The sequence below is a fragment of the Schistocerca serialis genome, chromosome 7 (genome assembly GCF_023864345.2).
Source record: "Schistocerca serialis cubense isolate TAMUIC-IGC-003099 chromosome 7, iqSchSeri2.2, whole genome shotgun sequence".
NCBI lineage: Eukaryota > Metazoa > Arthropoda > Insecta > Orthoptera > Acrididae > Schistocerca > Schistocerca serialis.
In genome coordinates this window covers 127,318,857-127,335,650 of record NC_064644.1, presented here as the reverse complement: position 1 = coordinate 127,335,650, position 16,794 = coordinate 127,318,857, and the positions used below count along the sequence as shown (strand labels likewise).

Here is a 16,794-nt window from a genome sequence, read left to right as displayed (position 1 = left end):
CACTATCTTCTTTGCTGCACTCGATAGTAATAGTTAGTCTCTATTTCTACAATCTGTGTCACAGATTAATTATTTCAGTTTAAAGTTTTCTAACACTAAACACACACAATTTATTATTATGTTTTTACGAGCGTCCATCTCTGTCACTCGCAACACCATTCCTCCCTATCTTCTAATCTTCATTAAATTTTTTCAAGTTGTTATGGGAAAATAACCCTTTAATTTTGTTAGATCCCGGGTATGCTAACAGATAAGCCATCTGATCCGAAGGTTGCTGTTGTAACCTTTGAATGACACTTCCCCATTGAGCATCTCTTTTCTGTAACTGTGCCATATGCGCACACAAATTGACGTAGTACGTCTTATATGGATTTTCCTGCAGCAGCAATACAGGGAATTCTGAGTTATTATTTACTTCAATCTCTTTGGTCAAACTCTGTGGTGACCTTGATAGAGTGTCAGCAATAATGTTTTGCTGTCCTGAGACATGCACGATCTTAAATTGGTATTGTTGCAGAGCGAGAGTCCATCTAGCCAGTCTGGGGTGTAACAGTTAATGATTGATGATCGCAATATACAATAGTCTTTGACCCATATAGATAATAATGAAATTTTTTAAATCCCCAGATGACTACAAGAGCCTCTAATTCTGTCGTCGTGTAAGTTCGTTCACAGTTGGACAAAACACGACTAGCAAACGCAATAGGACAGAAGATGAGTTGTCCATTTATCTTGCATACTTGGAAAAGGCACGCTCCAATACCCACATTCGACGAATCTGTTGACAAGTAAAATTCTTCTTGCATGTCCGGATGGTACAAAAGCGGTGCATTTACTAATTGCTTCTTTATCTCTTCGAATGCTTCTTGACACTCTAATGTCCAGAGCCAGGGCACATCCTTCTTCAGCAGACTATTTAGAGCTGCTGCGTTCATCGCCTGATTTGTTATGAATCTTCTAAAAAATGAGGCCAGGCCCATAAACCATATTAATTGCCTCCTATTCCTGGGTGTTGGAAACTTACTAATCACAATTAGCTTCTCCTTGGTTGGTAAAATTCCCTTTGCGTCAATTATATGCCCCAGGAACTTGATTCTGTTTACTGCAAAATGGGGTTTCTGTAGGTTAGCAGTTATTCCCATGGTTTTGAACACGTCCAACACTCGGTTCAGTAAGGTAACATGCTCCTCCCAAGTTTTCGATGCAATAAGCAAATCATCAACAAACACTGTTATCCTGCTTCTGAGTTCTGGGCCTAGTGCATAATCTAGAGCTGCTATAAAGATTCCGGCACTAATGTTGAGTCCGAAAGGAACTACAGTAAATTGGTAACTTCTTCCGGAATAAATGAAAGCCGAATACTTCCTTGATGACTCATCCAGCTTGACTTGCCAATAAGAGCTCCACAAATCAATGCTTGTCAAATATTGGACATCCTGGAACCGTTGTATAAGTTTGTCTATGTTTTCCGGATGTGTTCTCACTGGAATTATGATTTTATTTATTTCTCTGGCGTCGAGTACCAGTCTAACAGTCCCATTTGCTTTTGGCACGACTAACAATGGGGAGCAGTATGGGCTTGTAGAGGGTTCGATCAAACCCCATTTCAACATGCGATCTATTTCCTTTTGAACTTGAGCCTTTAACCTCCAGGGAACAGGATAGAAAGTTCTACAATACGTTTCGTGCGGCTTAACGTAGAGATGGCATTTGTATCCCTTAATAACTCCTGGCCTTTCATCAAAAACTTTATCATACGTTAATAATAATTCATTGAGCTGCTTCTTCTGATCTTCGATAATGCAGTCGGATTTATTTAACTTTTCAAACACTAATTGACTGAAATCTTCTTTGACTTGGAACTCATTAATTACGTGCTCTTTCGAATTTTGGGCTGTCGTGATTACTTGCACACTGATCCCACAATTATATTTTCTCGTAAGGCTTTTTTTCAACAACTCAAACTCAATTTCTTGTTTATTAACATTCAACCAAATTTTTCCTGTTTTAAAATCTATTCCGCTTCCGTATTGACGTAGGCTGTCGTCTCCGATAATGCAATCTACCACCAAATTTTTCACAACAAGGAATGTGCTTAATATTGCTACATTTCCGAATTCCACACCAAGTAGTTACTGCACCTTTACATTAGCCGATCGAGCCCCAACGGCGCCTATTATTCTGCAATCTTGAACTGGAAATACTGGTACTCATCTTATATTTCTGATCCTGTTGAATAGTGCCTCTGAAATAACATTTGTGGTTGCAGCTGTGTCTAAAACTGCCACTATAGGTACGGTCTCCATAATGACTTGCACTTCAGCTACTGCCACCTGTTCCTTATCCTCATCTTGTGGTTCTAAGTCCTCGGTCAGTTCATCTGCTAGTAATCGTCCATCATTATACGTTAGCATGAGTACACATATCCTGTTGCCCCTCAACCAATTGTTGACCGCTCCTCCGGGGCATGAGTGGGTCCTTAGATTTTGATTTGTCTGCTGGTTGACATCATCCGTCACTTCGGTAATTACCGGTTGATTCGTAGATGTCTGTCCCCACTGATGTTGGCTATTTGAATTCATTCCTCCCGGTTGATTCCACTTTCTATTATTGTTATTATTCCAGGCTTGGAGTCTGAAATTTCTTTCGTTCCCCCACACGGGATTGTATCTTTTCCCATTCCTGTTGTTCCTTGAATAGCCCCTCGCAAGACCATTGCCGGGATTACTATTGAGATTTTGAGGGATTTCTCCATTATTTAATGATCTCTAAGTGTCGATTGATCGCCATTGGTATAACACATACTTCCACCTTGCCTACCGTTTGGCGGGGGTTCTATCTCCCTGTATTGGAATCTGTTATTACGTGCTTTCTGGTTGTTCTCTTCGATAATATCTATATGGTCTAACGTTGTGAGGAACGACTCCAAGTCTTTGTCATTGCCGTAAATCAATTGATTCCGGATGCTAGTTGGTAGTCTTGCCTTAAGTATGTTTATTATGTCTGGCAAGGGCATAGATCTGTCCCAGTATCTCGTTTTATTTATATATTTTTCGAAATACCTTCTAAGGCTTCCTTTCGAAAAGGAGAAAGGCTCTGGGTAGAGCACCTCCTGCCTTAGGCGTTCCAGTACCCCTTCTGACCAGAACTTTGCTAAAAACGCCTTCTCAAAATCGTCATATGTCGGGCAAACGGAAGTCATGTCCGAGGCCCAGATCGCCCCCAAACCTTGTATATATCCTGTAACAAAACTGATCTTCTGCCACTCCGACCAATTTCTGGGTAGCACTCCTCTGAAACTTCGAATAAAAACAATTGGATGGACCCCCCTTTTGTCAGGGTTAAAAATTTGGAATTGCCGATGCTTTATCATTTTTTCTTCGTCATGGCAAAGGCTTTCGTAATCTCCGTTAGATAAGAATTCACGCGAACAACCAGCTTGTGGCAATTTAATGTTTGAATTACTTACACAAGTCGGTATTGTGTGCGAATGGGCAGTAACTGGCTCTATAGTCGCTGCCAACTTAAGCTGCTGCCCTGTATTCATTTGTTCTGAGCTTTGTTGTGAAGCGCGCATCGACTCTTCTATCGTTTGTTTCCAATGCTCCAAATCAGCACCTAACTGCTGTCGCACCTCCTCAAGTCCTTTCGCAAACAAATTCTCTTCCTGTTTGCCAGATAAACTCTGGAATGCTGCCTTAACATTTTGCTCAACGTTTTCACACATTAGCCTTTTGTTTTCTAATGTGATTTCGGATAATTTACCCATTAGTACGTTAATTTGGTGGTCTATAACGTCTTGACGCTCTGTCAGATGTTCAACGCTTTCCTTTAGGTTAGCCTGTGTACGTACCAATTCAGGAAGTTGCGCAATTGCACATGACATGGCGTCTTGCTTTTGTACTAATTGCGGAACCATTTCCACTTGTTCCCGTACAGTATCTATCTTAATAGCCACATACTCCTTCATTTCGACACATACGCGGTGAGTAGATTCCTCACATTGTGCTTTCACCAATTCTATTTGTGCAGTTAATTTTCGTTCCGTCTCTTCGGCCTGATCTTTGAGTTCTTTGGTCTTCGCCTCTATCCGCTGCTCTAATTCGGAAAAACTGTCTTGTAACTGCTGCTTAATCTCAGTCTGGACTAATTTCATTTCTTCTTGAGTTTGAGTGACTGTCACTAATTGTGCTTTAATATCGGTTTTCAGATTTTCCTGCCCTTCAGTAACTGAGGCTAATTTTGTATTCAAATCATTTTGCCCTTCAGTAACTGAGGCTAATTTCGCATTAATGTCGGTTTTCAAAGTATTCATGCTCTCGGTTATCATCTGCATCTGTCTCATGATCATTACCAATGGATCTAATCCCTGCTGCGCACTTGCTGTTACACCTCCAACTGTGTCTACAGGGCGTTCTATTGCGCTATCTGTAGCCATCGGTCCTACAACACTTCTTACTGTGTCATTATTATCAGTGCTAACAGCTGAAGGCTGTTGCGTGCTGCTTTGCTCTGCTTGACTCATCCTAAACATTGCCCTAGTTAAAACCATATAAATGTTCTACTGTCACTATATATAACTCCCTTCTACTGTCACTATATGTAACTCCGTTCACACAAGAGTACTTCTGTGTCTACTTTCTTAATGTACATATACAGATAAATGCAACTGGGACAGGTCAATCAAAACACATCCAACATGAACACAGTTAATCAATGTTCAAATATCAAATAACACTAAACAGAAAAGTGTATACTTCAACTATACTAGCAAGCTTTAATAATAAAAATATAGATCTGGCCTTTTCTCTGCGCCCAGCGTGCTGTCTTTCGGCTTTATTTGTAGATCCAATTATATCACCTGCGAGTCTTTCCTCTCTTTTCCAAGCGTCAGTTAGGTTAGCTCGTCTTAGTTGACATGAAACAGAGAACAAAATTATTTTAGAAACGTCCAAAAACGTGTCCTGTCACGGATTGGCCATTTTAACATTTTATTATTACTGTTAAACACTGCATTCAGTCGAGAGAATTAATCGTGTGGACAATTTGTTCCTTTTACGAAAGATTGCGAATTCCAGATGTGTACGAAGCCTTTTTGGATGATTTAACACAGACTCAGTGATTGCAGGCTCTCTTCGACACAGCTGAAACTTCCCCACTAATTACAGGGCCAACGTGATCATCAAATGATTTAGAAAAAACTCATTCGTTCATTCACTCCAGAACAAAAAAAGTCACAAACCTTATTTATGAATGAAATTGTGTATTAAATCCATCTCCATTACATGTCCAGATCTCCGGTGATTCCACGTCTTAATTATTTTCCGTTTACAGTCTCTTTCTCTTCAAACATACCGCTAGCAGCACAAATGTTAACTGGCTCGCTTTAGCGAGAAGAAAAGCAGAATATGTATCTCTCAGAAACTCGTCAATCCTTCAACCGATACTCCAGAAGCTGTCCTTGTTACCCCTCTAACAACCATGGAGAATGCATATATGCATCTCTGTTATTTCAAAGAATAAACGCACTAGAAAATACTTTGGTGTCGTCGAGCTGTCGCCGCATATGTTACAAGAAAAACAGATCAGATACTTTTCCAAAGTGAATGAATGTGGATGGTTTGATTGACAATGATTAATTGGTGCGTGGTAGAGGGTATTTTCTGTGGGGACCTTACACATGCTTGAAATCTATTAATTCCAAACAAACTGGTCTTCATACTCATTGCTCTGTTTTAGTAGTTCGTTCACAACATGTTAATGGCCAATATAAATATTTAAAGAAATCTGGAAGAAAGTTTTAAGGACAAAAGTGTTCTTCTACATGGAAAATTCTACCAACATATCATTCCTGATGTTATGTCCAAACCTTCCCACTGAAGAATTGCTGTATAAGCTTTCTTCTACGTTTCCTTTGAAATCTCTCAGAACCTCTACTACATTGTATAAAGATCTAGGGCTTCTTTTTGAATCATTTTTTTTGCTATATTGTGAACACCTTTGTGACTGTCCGTATTACAGCATTTTTATGCACACTCCTAGTACTAATTATCTCACATCATCACTGTTAAAACCTGAAAGGTGAGACAGTGGCATCATATACTGGCTGGCATCCAACCACAGATATGCTTCCTTTGTCTTCATTGAGGCTGAATGTAGATTGAGAGGCTGGGTGTACTAGCAATGCTTGACGCACTTATCACAAAGACATGACAAATGCTATGATGAGAAATGTGACCCACATGCCAACTTCCACCACATTTATAATTTGAATATTACCTTCCAGTGGCAATACGTTATAGCTTTTCAAATGTGTGTTTGGTTCATGTTACTAACTTCACCTCAAGCTACATTAATCACTGTCCTTTCCGTACCTCTGCCTTGTGAATTATGATCTCTTTTAACTTTCAGGTTCTGATCTCATAGCATTTCATTGTTGATTATCCTTTTCACCTCCTCCTCCTCCTCCTCCTCTTCTTCTTCTTCTTCTTCTTCTTCTTCTTCTTCCTGCTCTTCCAATGCTCTGTCTCCTTTGATCTAATGATACCCTACACTGTCCTTCACCAGTATTTACTTAATCAACCCTTACTAGTTTTACTTTGCCCGTCATTGTTATCCCTTTGGCCGGATGAAGGAACCATGGATTGGAAACTGGAATTTTTGTGTTTTCTTTTTAGTGTGCTTATCTTAATTGCTGTTTGGTAAGTTGATAAAACATTTCGTATCTCATTCTAATATATTGAAGCACAAGCGTTGAAAGAAAAGACAGATCCTTATTTAAGCAGTTGCATCTAGAACAGAAGTACAGTATAGTTGGAAAAGACAACATGCCTCTGTTTTCTGGAATCAGTCGTTTAGAGTTTAAAGGAAATGGTGATTGATTATCAAAATACAGCTATTGTTTCTTGTAGTAACACTCATCTTCGAAGATCTCATGCCTTCTAGCTCCATTTAATTAAACACTTGAATTTTCAAATATTAGATTTCCTCCAACATTAGAAAGAATCCTTAAGTAATAGTAAAATGTAATAATACTGTACCAACAACTCTTATTTTGATATTGTTTTACCAGGCAACCAGTTTTGATGTTCCAGTTATGTCATCTACCAACTTGTTCCATGAATGACATCAAGTACCAGTCGTTTCTGTATAAGACAAGGCACCAATAATTATATCTGGTTCCATAGATAGGAGCATGTTTGCTCTTCATACATGTTACAGCAAGTTTCATATCTTATAGAGCACAGATGCTCATGAAGTTTGGGTATCTAGAGAACCTGATACAATTATTGGTGTTGTGTCGTATTCCTTCTTTATGCTACTTGTACAAATGGTATGAAGAAGAAAACCTATTCTCGTTTTCTTTGTGCAACATATTGCTGCAGAGTTTACTGAACAACTACTTATTCAGTTCTTCTTTTAATTTAGATTCCTCTCAGGTCTGCCCAGTCATTTCCATCATAGCATTTGGTTGATTAAATCTTATTTTTATATCAGCAAATATCGTTTCTAACACAGTCCGAATTTTCATTTGTCACATAGCTTCGCATTCAGCTTTGAAACCCTTTATGGAATTACTGTGATTTTTATTACAGGAGGAGATTGCAAAACTGCTGAGATTTGAATCATCTTCAAAGCCAGCTGGTGAGAAGGTGACATTGCCCGAGTACTGCAGTCGCCTTAAGCCTGCTCAGAGGGACATATTCTATCTTGCTGCACCCAGGTAACTGACACCATGAAATGATACAAATGATTTAAAAGCAGGTCTTAAATAATGCATTGGTTACATTTGGATATTTATTAATTGAGAATGAGAGTATTAGAACAATAACTATGCTGGCAACCCTGTGCATGAACAAACAGCACTGTAGCCTCCCCCTTTGCATGGGGGTACTGTAGCCTCCAGCTTTGCATGGCAGCTAGGTTGAATCACACCCTTTACTTGGTAAATGCTGCACCACAACAGTATGTCCAGGTACATGACAATCTCCATCAAAGAAATTTTGACAAGAAATAGCAATCATGTTGTTTCTGAACCGCTTATTCATGGGATCTCAGTCACTATGCCTTCTTTTTATTCCCGAAGTTCAAAAACCAATTGAAAGGCTGTGATTTGGATACTTTGAATAATACCCAGAAGAGCATAACCAAAAAACTGAAAGGTATTCCTGCAGAAACATTCCTGAACAGGTATGAAGAATGGAAACACAGCCATCACTGTGTAACTGCTAAAGGCAACTACTTTGAAGTAGAAAACCTTCATATGAAGAAATAATAAAATTAGTAGATACAAAATAATCAGTCTTGTTTATTTTCTAACATACTTCATTTATGAATGAATGGAAGATTGAGGATGGAATGTGACAATATAACTCACCATATAATGGAGGTGTGAATCGCAGAAAGACACAACAAGAAGACTTCAGAATGCTAGGTTTTGCCCAACAAGGCCTTTGTCAAAAACACACACACACACACACACACACACACACACACACACACACGCACGCACGCACACCCACACCAGCACCAGCACCCGCACCCGCGCGCGACCACAGAGACTGTGTTTGTGTGTGTGTGTTTTTTACCTATTTTTGACAAAGGCCTTGTTGGCTGTTTCGACGTTTTGACAGTCTTTTTGTTGTGCCTCTCTGTGACTCAGTATCTCCGCTATACGGTGAGTAGCAACTGTCCTTTTAGTTATATTGATGCTTCGTACATGTAATTGTTTAAGTAAATGTGAGTAATTTAGAAAAAAATGCAAGCTTTCATATGCATACATGGTAATAAAAACAATGTATACAAAATTTTTGCGTGTTTAGAGGAGATAAAAAAAGAATACTTTTTTGTGTGGCAAAAGTGGCACAGGTGCGCTGTTTTCCCAAGAGCAGGCTATTAAGGTTTTGATGGTAGTGACAGTGTTCAAACACATCTTTCATATATATATTATTATAGAAATGTTGCTGAAAAATGTTATTTGTTTACATTACTGCACAACTGACATGTGTGCTAATGATTGTATGATACACCAGAACAATGTAGCATTTTATGAATAATAGCTGCAGCTTCAACCAAATGGGCTACCAGCTTTTCTGCAGTGTCTTGTACACCAACGTTTCGTCTCCGCTCACAAAAAGGAATCTTTATGAGGTGTGGTTGAGAGAACTTTGATGTAAATGCAACATAACATTAAAACTAATGATATAATTGTTTATCAAGGGATGTGGATACTGCCAGCAGCAGTGAGAACTTACCCTTTTTACCAGTAAGATGTAATCATGTTGCAGATCATATTCCAATGTCAAGATGTTGCATACGAAGCTTTGTCCCTGAGCATCATGTCTTCTGTGGTTCTGCCTAGTTCCTTTAAGTCTTCTGTAACTTCTTTTATCTGTGCTGTGGTGGCCTTCTCGACAACCTGGTTATGTCCAGCCAACTTCAACCAACTTTTCCCTATTACATCTCACAATTCTTTTGTGGGGCGGCAGGTGGAATTAATACTTGTTAATTAATGATGGAATGTAGAAAAGAAAATATGCTTTTCCCAGCCGATGCACCATTTGTGGGGCGGCAGGTGGAATTAATTGTTATATAAATGTTCCTATTATTTATGCTGTCTTTTGCCGTTCTCAACACTGGCTCTCTAACTACAATATTGGCAACCAGAAAGTGATTAGCAAAATGTGAAGCCTGTAATTAGAATTCCTAGTGCCCACTTCATCTGAGAAATACACTTATATCTACAGCTTATAGCTCTGAGGAATTAGGAGATTGTCTGGGATTCATAATCAAAAACGATCGTGTAAAAATGTTCGCTATATTCTGAAAGTCACAGATGAAAAAAAAAAGAATCCACACAATCTGACTAACAGAGCAGTTCAGAGTCTAATGCGCTGATACAACTATAACTGTTCAAATTAAATGTATAAGTGATGCTCGCCATAATTTGATGATAATGTTCATCAAACGCCACGCTAAATAATGGTAGAATGTCTGTCCCGCAGCGGCACGTGAAAATACGACATACGCAAACTGAAGATAGATCATTAAAGTCATCCCAGAATTAACACTTCACTCGAAAACGATTTCATGGTTACGCGTATCCCGAGTAACTTATTACGGCATCCGAGGCTGTTTATGGCAATGATACCGACGCGACGCGACTCCTGGCACAGGTGGTGTGCTATTCAGTGTCTGGAGAGAACTGGGGCCTTGCTTCCTCGCGCAGTGTTCTTATATATAAAGCCGCGGTGCGGACGGCTAAGGGAAAGCCTGATCAAATTGGCTCTCCCGACTAGCCGCTGGGCTAGTAATGCACCACATTAAGTTATTGAATAAATCATCGCTTCCTTTGCTGATGGCCGATGGAGCTCTCAATTTAAATGTGCATTCAGCACACAGGTAAGTAATCATAATAAAAGTCTGACATGGCTAAGTAAAATATTTTGGGCGAGAGAATTAATTTAATTACACTACACGCAGTAGACGAGCTCTGAACTTGCCCTTTGGAGATACGCTATCGCTATAGTTTTATAGTTATTCAGTTGAAACTTCTCACATCTTTATGATTATAGCGGATCTCCATTCTACTTAAATTTAGACATCCTAGCCTTATTTATTCGCCTACTTAATCTATCTTGCTTCCTTAATTTTTAAGACAAAAACCAGAAAATCATGAATTTCCACTAAAATTTTAATTTGTGAGATCCAAAGTACTGTTTCTATTAAATTATTATGAAAAGGGAATGTAAATATAAATTTTTAAGTCTCTAGCTCTTTTCTGTTGCGCCATTTTTACAGAAAAATGTCCAAATTTCGAAAATGGTTAAAGTTATTGAACTGACATTCAACACATGTTGATTTAGTATTACTCCTGACATGCTAGAAACGTTTCAGGTTATTTACTTGATTTTTAAAGTATTGCGCAACATTTATGACGTCGGAGCTAGTTACAGCGGACTAGGCTGGCACACAATGGAAAGACTGATGAGAATTTTATAAGGCGTGAGTAGGCTGCTTCCCTACACTTTGATCTGTGTGTACAGTCCCTGTTTTTTCCCCTTTTCTTCTGAATTTCACTTTTCTTTTTAGGGCCCAATATCTTTTGTAATATTTTCCTCTCTATTTTTGCCATCTCCTAGGTCCTGTTTAGTTTTGATGATTATACGTATTTCGTTGTAAATATGTTGCATGAGGTTGTAAACTAGTTCCATTTTTCTTGCTCCCCACATATTTGAATTTGCCTACATTGATTATTCCGTGTCCTGTTTGCAATTCTGTTGTCACTTTCATTAATTGTGGTTTTTTAATGATATTCTCAGGCCTGTTTTCTGGGCTAGTTCATGTAGATTTTGCAGCTGTGTCTCTTTCTGAAAGTCTTTTTCAGACCACTAGCCATCAGCAAAGGTGAAGCAGTCTGAATTGCAATTTCTCCATGTAACTGAGGCTTATGCCTATTGCACCTTCTTTCTGGCATTGTTATCTCCATTCTCAAATTATCTTTTCTAAAGCTAAATTAAATAGTGCTGGTGAGGGTCTGTCATCTGGTCTCCCTCCTGTGTTAAACTCAAAACTTCCTATACTTTTCCCTGAAATCACACATATTTCATGATTTAACATGCATATATTACACCCTTTTGTGTCTTTCACATTTATTTAGTCCTCATTGTGATGCGTTTCCACCTAATTATTAATTATCTCATTTACAAAATTTTCTTTTTCAGTGTAGTACATTTCAGTATTTTGTTTTAGTTTTAAGTGAGTAGTAATTTTCGTACATATTATTTTTTGTGGGATTAGTGAAAAACAGATGATTATATTGTTTGTTACATTGTGAATTATATACAAGGTGTGTTAACTTCACACTTATATATTTTCTTTCTTTGTTCTCATTTTGTTTTGTTCTCCAAACTTCAGTCGTGCTTTGGCAGAAACCTCTCCATATTTTGAAGCACTGAAACAAAAGGATGTAGAAGTACTATTTTGCTATGAACCATATGATGAGCTGGTTCTAATGCAACTCAGACAGTTTGACCGCCACAACTTAACATCTGTCGAAAAAGAGATGCGTCAAGATAAGGAGCCTGATGATCTTTCAAATCTTGGTATGTAAAATTCTGTGATTCAAGTGAATCAATTGTCTTTCTTGTTCCCAACTGTAGAGATGATAAACATGAAAAACCATGGTAATTGAGAGCATGGAGTTAGAGTGTGTGTGTGCGTGGGTGGGTGCGTGCGCGCGCGCGCATCTGCGTGCTTCATAATTTATGTTCTGAACTGAACAGTAAAAGGTTTCATGTATCTTTTTTATATTCTATGACATTGTAAGATGGTTGAAATACTCCTCTCTCTCTCTCTCTCTCTCTCTCTCTCTCTCTCTCTCTCTCTCTCTGTTTTTCTGTCATTGAGGAGGTACTAAGTAACAGTAACTGGTTCATTTTCAGCTACACAAACATGTATTATGCTAACTTGTCATCCAAGTATGGTGCAGCTTGTCATCAAAACTTTCTGCTCTAAGTGCTAAATTCATTTTTTAGTGAAGATAAGCTGAAATCATTAGACTGAACCAATTACAAATATTGTAGATTTAGTCACTTCAGAGAAGGAACCAACATAGATGATGCTCCAGTTGATATGTAATCTCAACTTATCTTCTTATGACTCCAATTTATGTCCTGATCATGACTTGTAAACCTCTAAATAACATTCTAGAAGTATGTAATAGACCGTGAAGAAAAGTTATTTAAATTTTGTATTCTTTTGTTGCACAATAGTGACAGAGTCTGATTTACGTAAGCAGAAGCAGTACTTCTTGAAAAGCCAAGAATTTCAGTTTAGATTCTATAACTCACTATTACAGTTATCTTTGTAATCATGTATCTTAGAAAAGATAGTCTCCATGGACAAATATGCCTAAAAGGAAATTCCTAGGTACTTTATATAAGGTTGGAGTCATGCAGTAACATGCCCAAACAGAAATCACAACCAAGACAGTAATTCAGTAGTTTGTGGGACCAGTCATTAATAGTTTGTGTGGATCCCATCCACTTTCTAGCATCTATTCAGAAAAATGCAAAAAGGTGTTATGGAGATCACTGGACATTTTTGAACATTTATTATCGTATGTTGGGTAAAATGTGGAATAAAAGTGGCTTTTTGAGATAGAAACCAGATCAAATTCTTCATTTGACAATAAACTGACAATGGCTGTTAAAAGGAATTATAAATAAATTAACACTGAAAGTGCTTAGGTCATGCTGGTCAAATATGTAGTGGAAATTGTAATTTTGTTGTTCAGAATGTAACAAACACTCACAGGAATTGACAGATGTGAATTTAATGTTGAATTTGACTTTTCTAATGAAGACACAATAGTAATTGATATCAGATAGAGAAGTATATGCTCTAAGAGCTACGTTATCACTTAAAACAAGCAGACATTGTTTTCTGATGGTTGTTTGATATGTTTTATAATGGACAAAAGTGGCAAAGCAATGTTGTAATGTATGGAAAAGGAAGATGTTTACCACTCACATTAGCCTCAGCACTACAGCTGATAGGATGTGGAAACTGTTACAAATATATGTAACTGAATGAAGTAAACTGGATCAGCGAGGCAATTCACTTTGATGAGACAGTGAAGCGTTTACTTATGGTGACATGGGTAAATGATAACTAATTTAATTTGCTATTTGTACAGGAGGATTAAATATAGTGAAAGCACAGAAATAGTTTTTTTAACTACATGAAGATCTTAATCCTGCCTCTCAGAGTTTTATTTATTTCATCCAAGGATCATCCCATATTGTAATTATGCTCTACTAGGATAGGACAGATGGTCAGCCATCATCTTGATGAAGGGACCATCCCAGCATTTGCCTGAGGTGATCTAGGAAAACAATGGAAAACCCAAATCGGATTGGGCAGACAGCCATCATCTTGATGAAGGGACCATCCCAGCATTTGCCTGAGGTGATCTAGGAAAACAATGGAAAACCCAAATCGGATTGGGCAGACAGAGTGAACCCCATCATCCTGAATAGGAGGCCAGTGCTTTAACAGCTGTGCTCTCTCATTTGCTTGATTTCTATTATACAATGTTGTTTGATTTACACACACAAATCTTCATACAACTAACAATATAAAAGTGGAAAATCCAGGAAGAAATAATGACAGTATTATGAAATGGATAGATTGCTACTCGCCATATAGTGGAGATGATGAGTTGCAGATAAGTACAACAAAAATACTGTCAAAGAAATAAGCTTTTGGCCAGAAAGGCCTGCATCAGAATTAAACACCACACACACACACACACACACACACACACACACACACACAAGCACATGTATGTGTGTGTTGTGTAATTTGGATGAAGCCCTTTTTGACCAAAAGCTTACTTTTTTTACCATCTGTCTGTCTGTAACTCAGCATCTCCAATATATGAGTATATGGTGAGTAGCAATGTGCCCTTTTCATAATATTGTTCATAATTGTTAATACTGGGAATAAAAACAATCTACATAAAGACCTAAAATCCCTTACCTTGCTTCAAAAAGGGGTCCAGAATTCAGGAACACACTTTCAGTAAATTGCCAGCAACCATTAAAAACTTGGTTTCAGATAAAGCACTGTTTAAACTGAGTTTTGTTTTGACAGGCAACTCCTTCTACTCTATAGATGAATATCTTAACAGGGACTGTTAGACCAGCTTAAGTAAAAATGTCTGTTAGATTTCAGTTTTTGACTGCACTTGTTCACAACAGTCCAGATTAGGTATTCTGTGTGTGATAAATTTATTAAAAGTGCATAACTATGTTTTGCTGTGCCAATGTATTAAATCTGTAAACATTAGCATTTCCAGTTTAATATAATGTATCCACCTATTTTGACCGTCTTCTGACAAATGATTAGGGTAAGCGAGTATTATATTCAAATGTTATATGCTTTTTATATCATACTTTCTGACTTGTTCTACACCCATGATAATCATCCCATTTTTGGGTCTGTGGAATGAAAACAGTCTAATCTAATCATAACACTGCTGGCATGGGTAGTGATAAAATACGAGGGTTGCCCAGAAAGTAATGCACTGCATCTTTTTTCTAAGCCAAAAACAGTGCTACGTATGTGAAGCATTACGTATGTATTATTTGAAGTCTCCTGAGTGAGCGCACCAAGTTTCCGTCACTTCCGACAGATAATGTAGCTGCAGGACAGTTTCAAAATGGCATCTGTAGGTGATGAACATTACAAGCAATTTGCCGTCATTTAATTTTTCACTGCAGAGAAAGAAACTGTGGGGGATATTCACAAGAACCTGTGCAAAGTCTATGGAGCATTTGCTGTTGACAGAAGTACAGTTAGTCGCTGGGCGTGGAGGGTGATGGCATCAGAATACAGTTCGGCGGAGCTCCATGATATGCAGTGGTCAGGGAGACCATCCACAGCTGGCACACTTGACATGTTGCAGCAAGCTGATGTCATTTGTGAGGACAGATGCATTATGACTCGGCAGTTGGTGCGGCATCTGTCATTGAGGAGGAGGTGATACGCACAGTGAAGCACTGTCTCTGCCACAGGACAAGAATTAGTACCTGAAGCACTGTCTCTGCCACAGGACAAGAATTAGTACCAGCAGGGCATACATGCCCTTGTTTCGCACTGGAGGAACACCATAGAACGGGACGGAGATTATATGGATAAATAGGGTGTATAGGTAAACCACCATGTAACTCTCATTATGTTCAATAAAGAATTGTTGAAGAAGAAAAAATGTGGTGCTTTACTTTCTGAGCAACGTTTGTAGTTGCTGCATGAGGGTAACTATTTCAGGCGACACACATTGGTTTAGGGCTCGCCAGCCAAAGGTGAATCAGAATATGGCTGGGGTTGGGTCCAGCAAGTCAAGCAGGCACAAAAACTTGTGAAGTGTCATGCAGTATTACTGAGGATTGTTCCAAAGTCCTGATGAATAGGACACAAATCCCAAACGTGGGATTCTTGAGTTTAAGGAGATGATTATGGAGCCCTTAATCTGTGGAATGTACAAGAATCATGTCTCTGATGAGGAAGCTCTGTAGATCTGTTTACTTTGATGGTTAGTACACTGGAACTGACAGTCAAAGGATAGACCCAGTAATTTGGTTATCACTCTGGAAGACAGTCCACAAACCTTATGGTAGCTAAATACCTTATGACAGGCTGCCGCAGTGTGCACTTGAGAGTTGAAATATTCTAGTAAGCAAGTATTTTAGCACCTTAAGTATTAATAAACTGCTTCAGCTGTATTTAGTCCTTTATTATTGGATCACTAATGGTTTTGTGGCAGTAAAAGTCACATCTTCAGGTGAATTTATAACCAAAACATTAGAGCGTGAAACGCTCAGAACTTTGTACCCAGTACCTGAAGATGTGGCTTTTAGTACCACAAGACCGGTAGTGATCCAATAATAAAGGACTAAATACAGCTGAAGCGTTTATTAATACCCAAGATGACAATTCATAGCTGTGGTTGCTCTACCTCCAAGGTTGTCTGCAGAAGTACTTAAGCATTAAAAGTTGTACAAGGCTGGTCCATTTTCAACAGCTAGGGAGTGGATAAGCTGAGGTCAAATTTAGCTGTATTTATCTTGAAAATGATTCACATAAAGTCCATCCTAAAACTGCAACCACAAATAGAAACATTGACATAGTGGTGTAAATGGTATTGGGTATCCCATTATTAAAGGTGTATGAAGAAGAAAACACAGTGAATATATCACAAGAAAAAGTTCATTTCACATGAAGAATTAA

The 16,794-nt window shown here is 38.3% G+C and overlaps 1 protein-coding gene across 1 annotated transcript in view; it reads left to right on the top strand.

Annotated features, from left to right (window-relative positions):
- LOC126412152 (heat shock protein 75 kDa, mitochondrial) overlaps positions 1-16,794 on the top strand; it is a 383,507-nt gene that overhangs the window by 360,154 nt on the left and 6,559 nt on the right. Inside the window, exons 13-14 of the mRNA XM_050081610.1 lie at positions 7,596-7,723; positions 11,917-12,104. Coding sequence (XP_049937567.1) covers positions 7,596-7,723; positions 11,917-12,104 — 316 coding nt within the window. The remainder of the gene's footprint in view (positions 1-7,595; positions 7,724-11,916; positions 12,105-16,794) is intronic.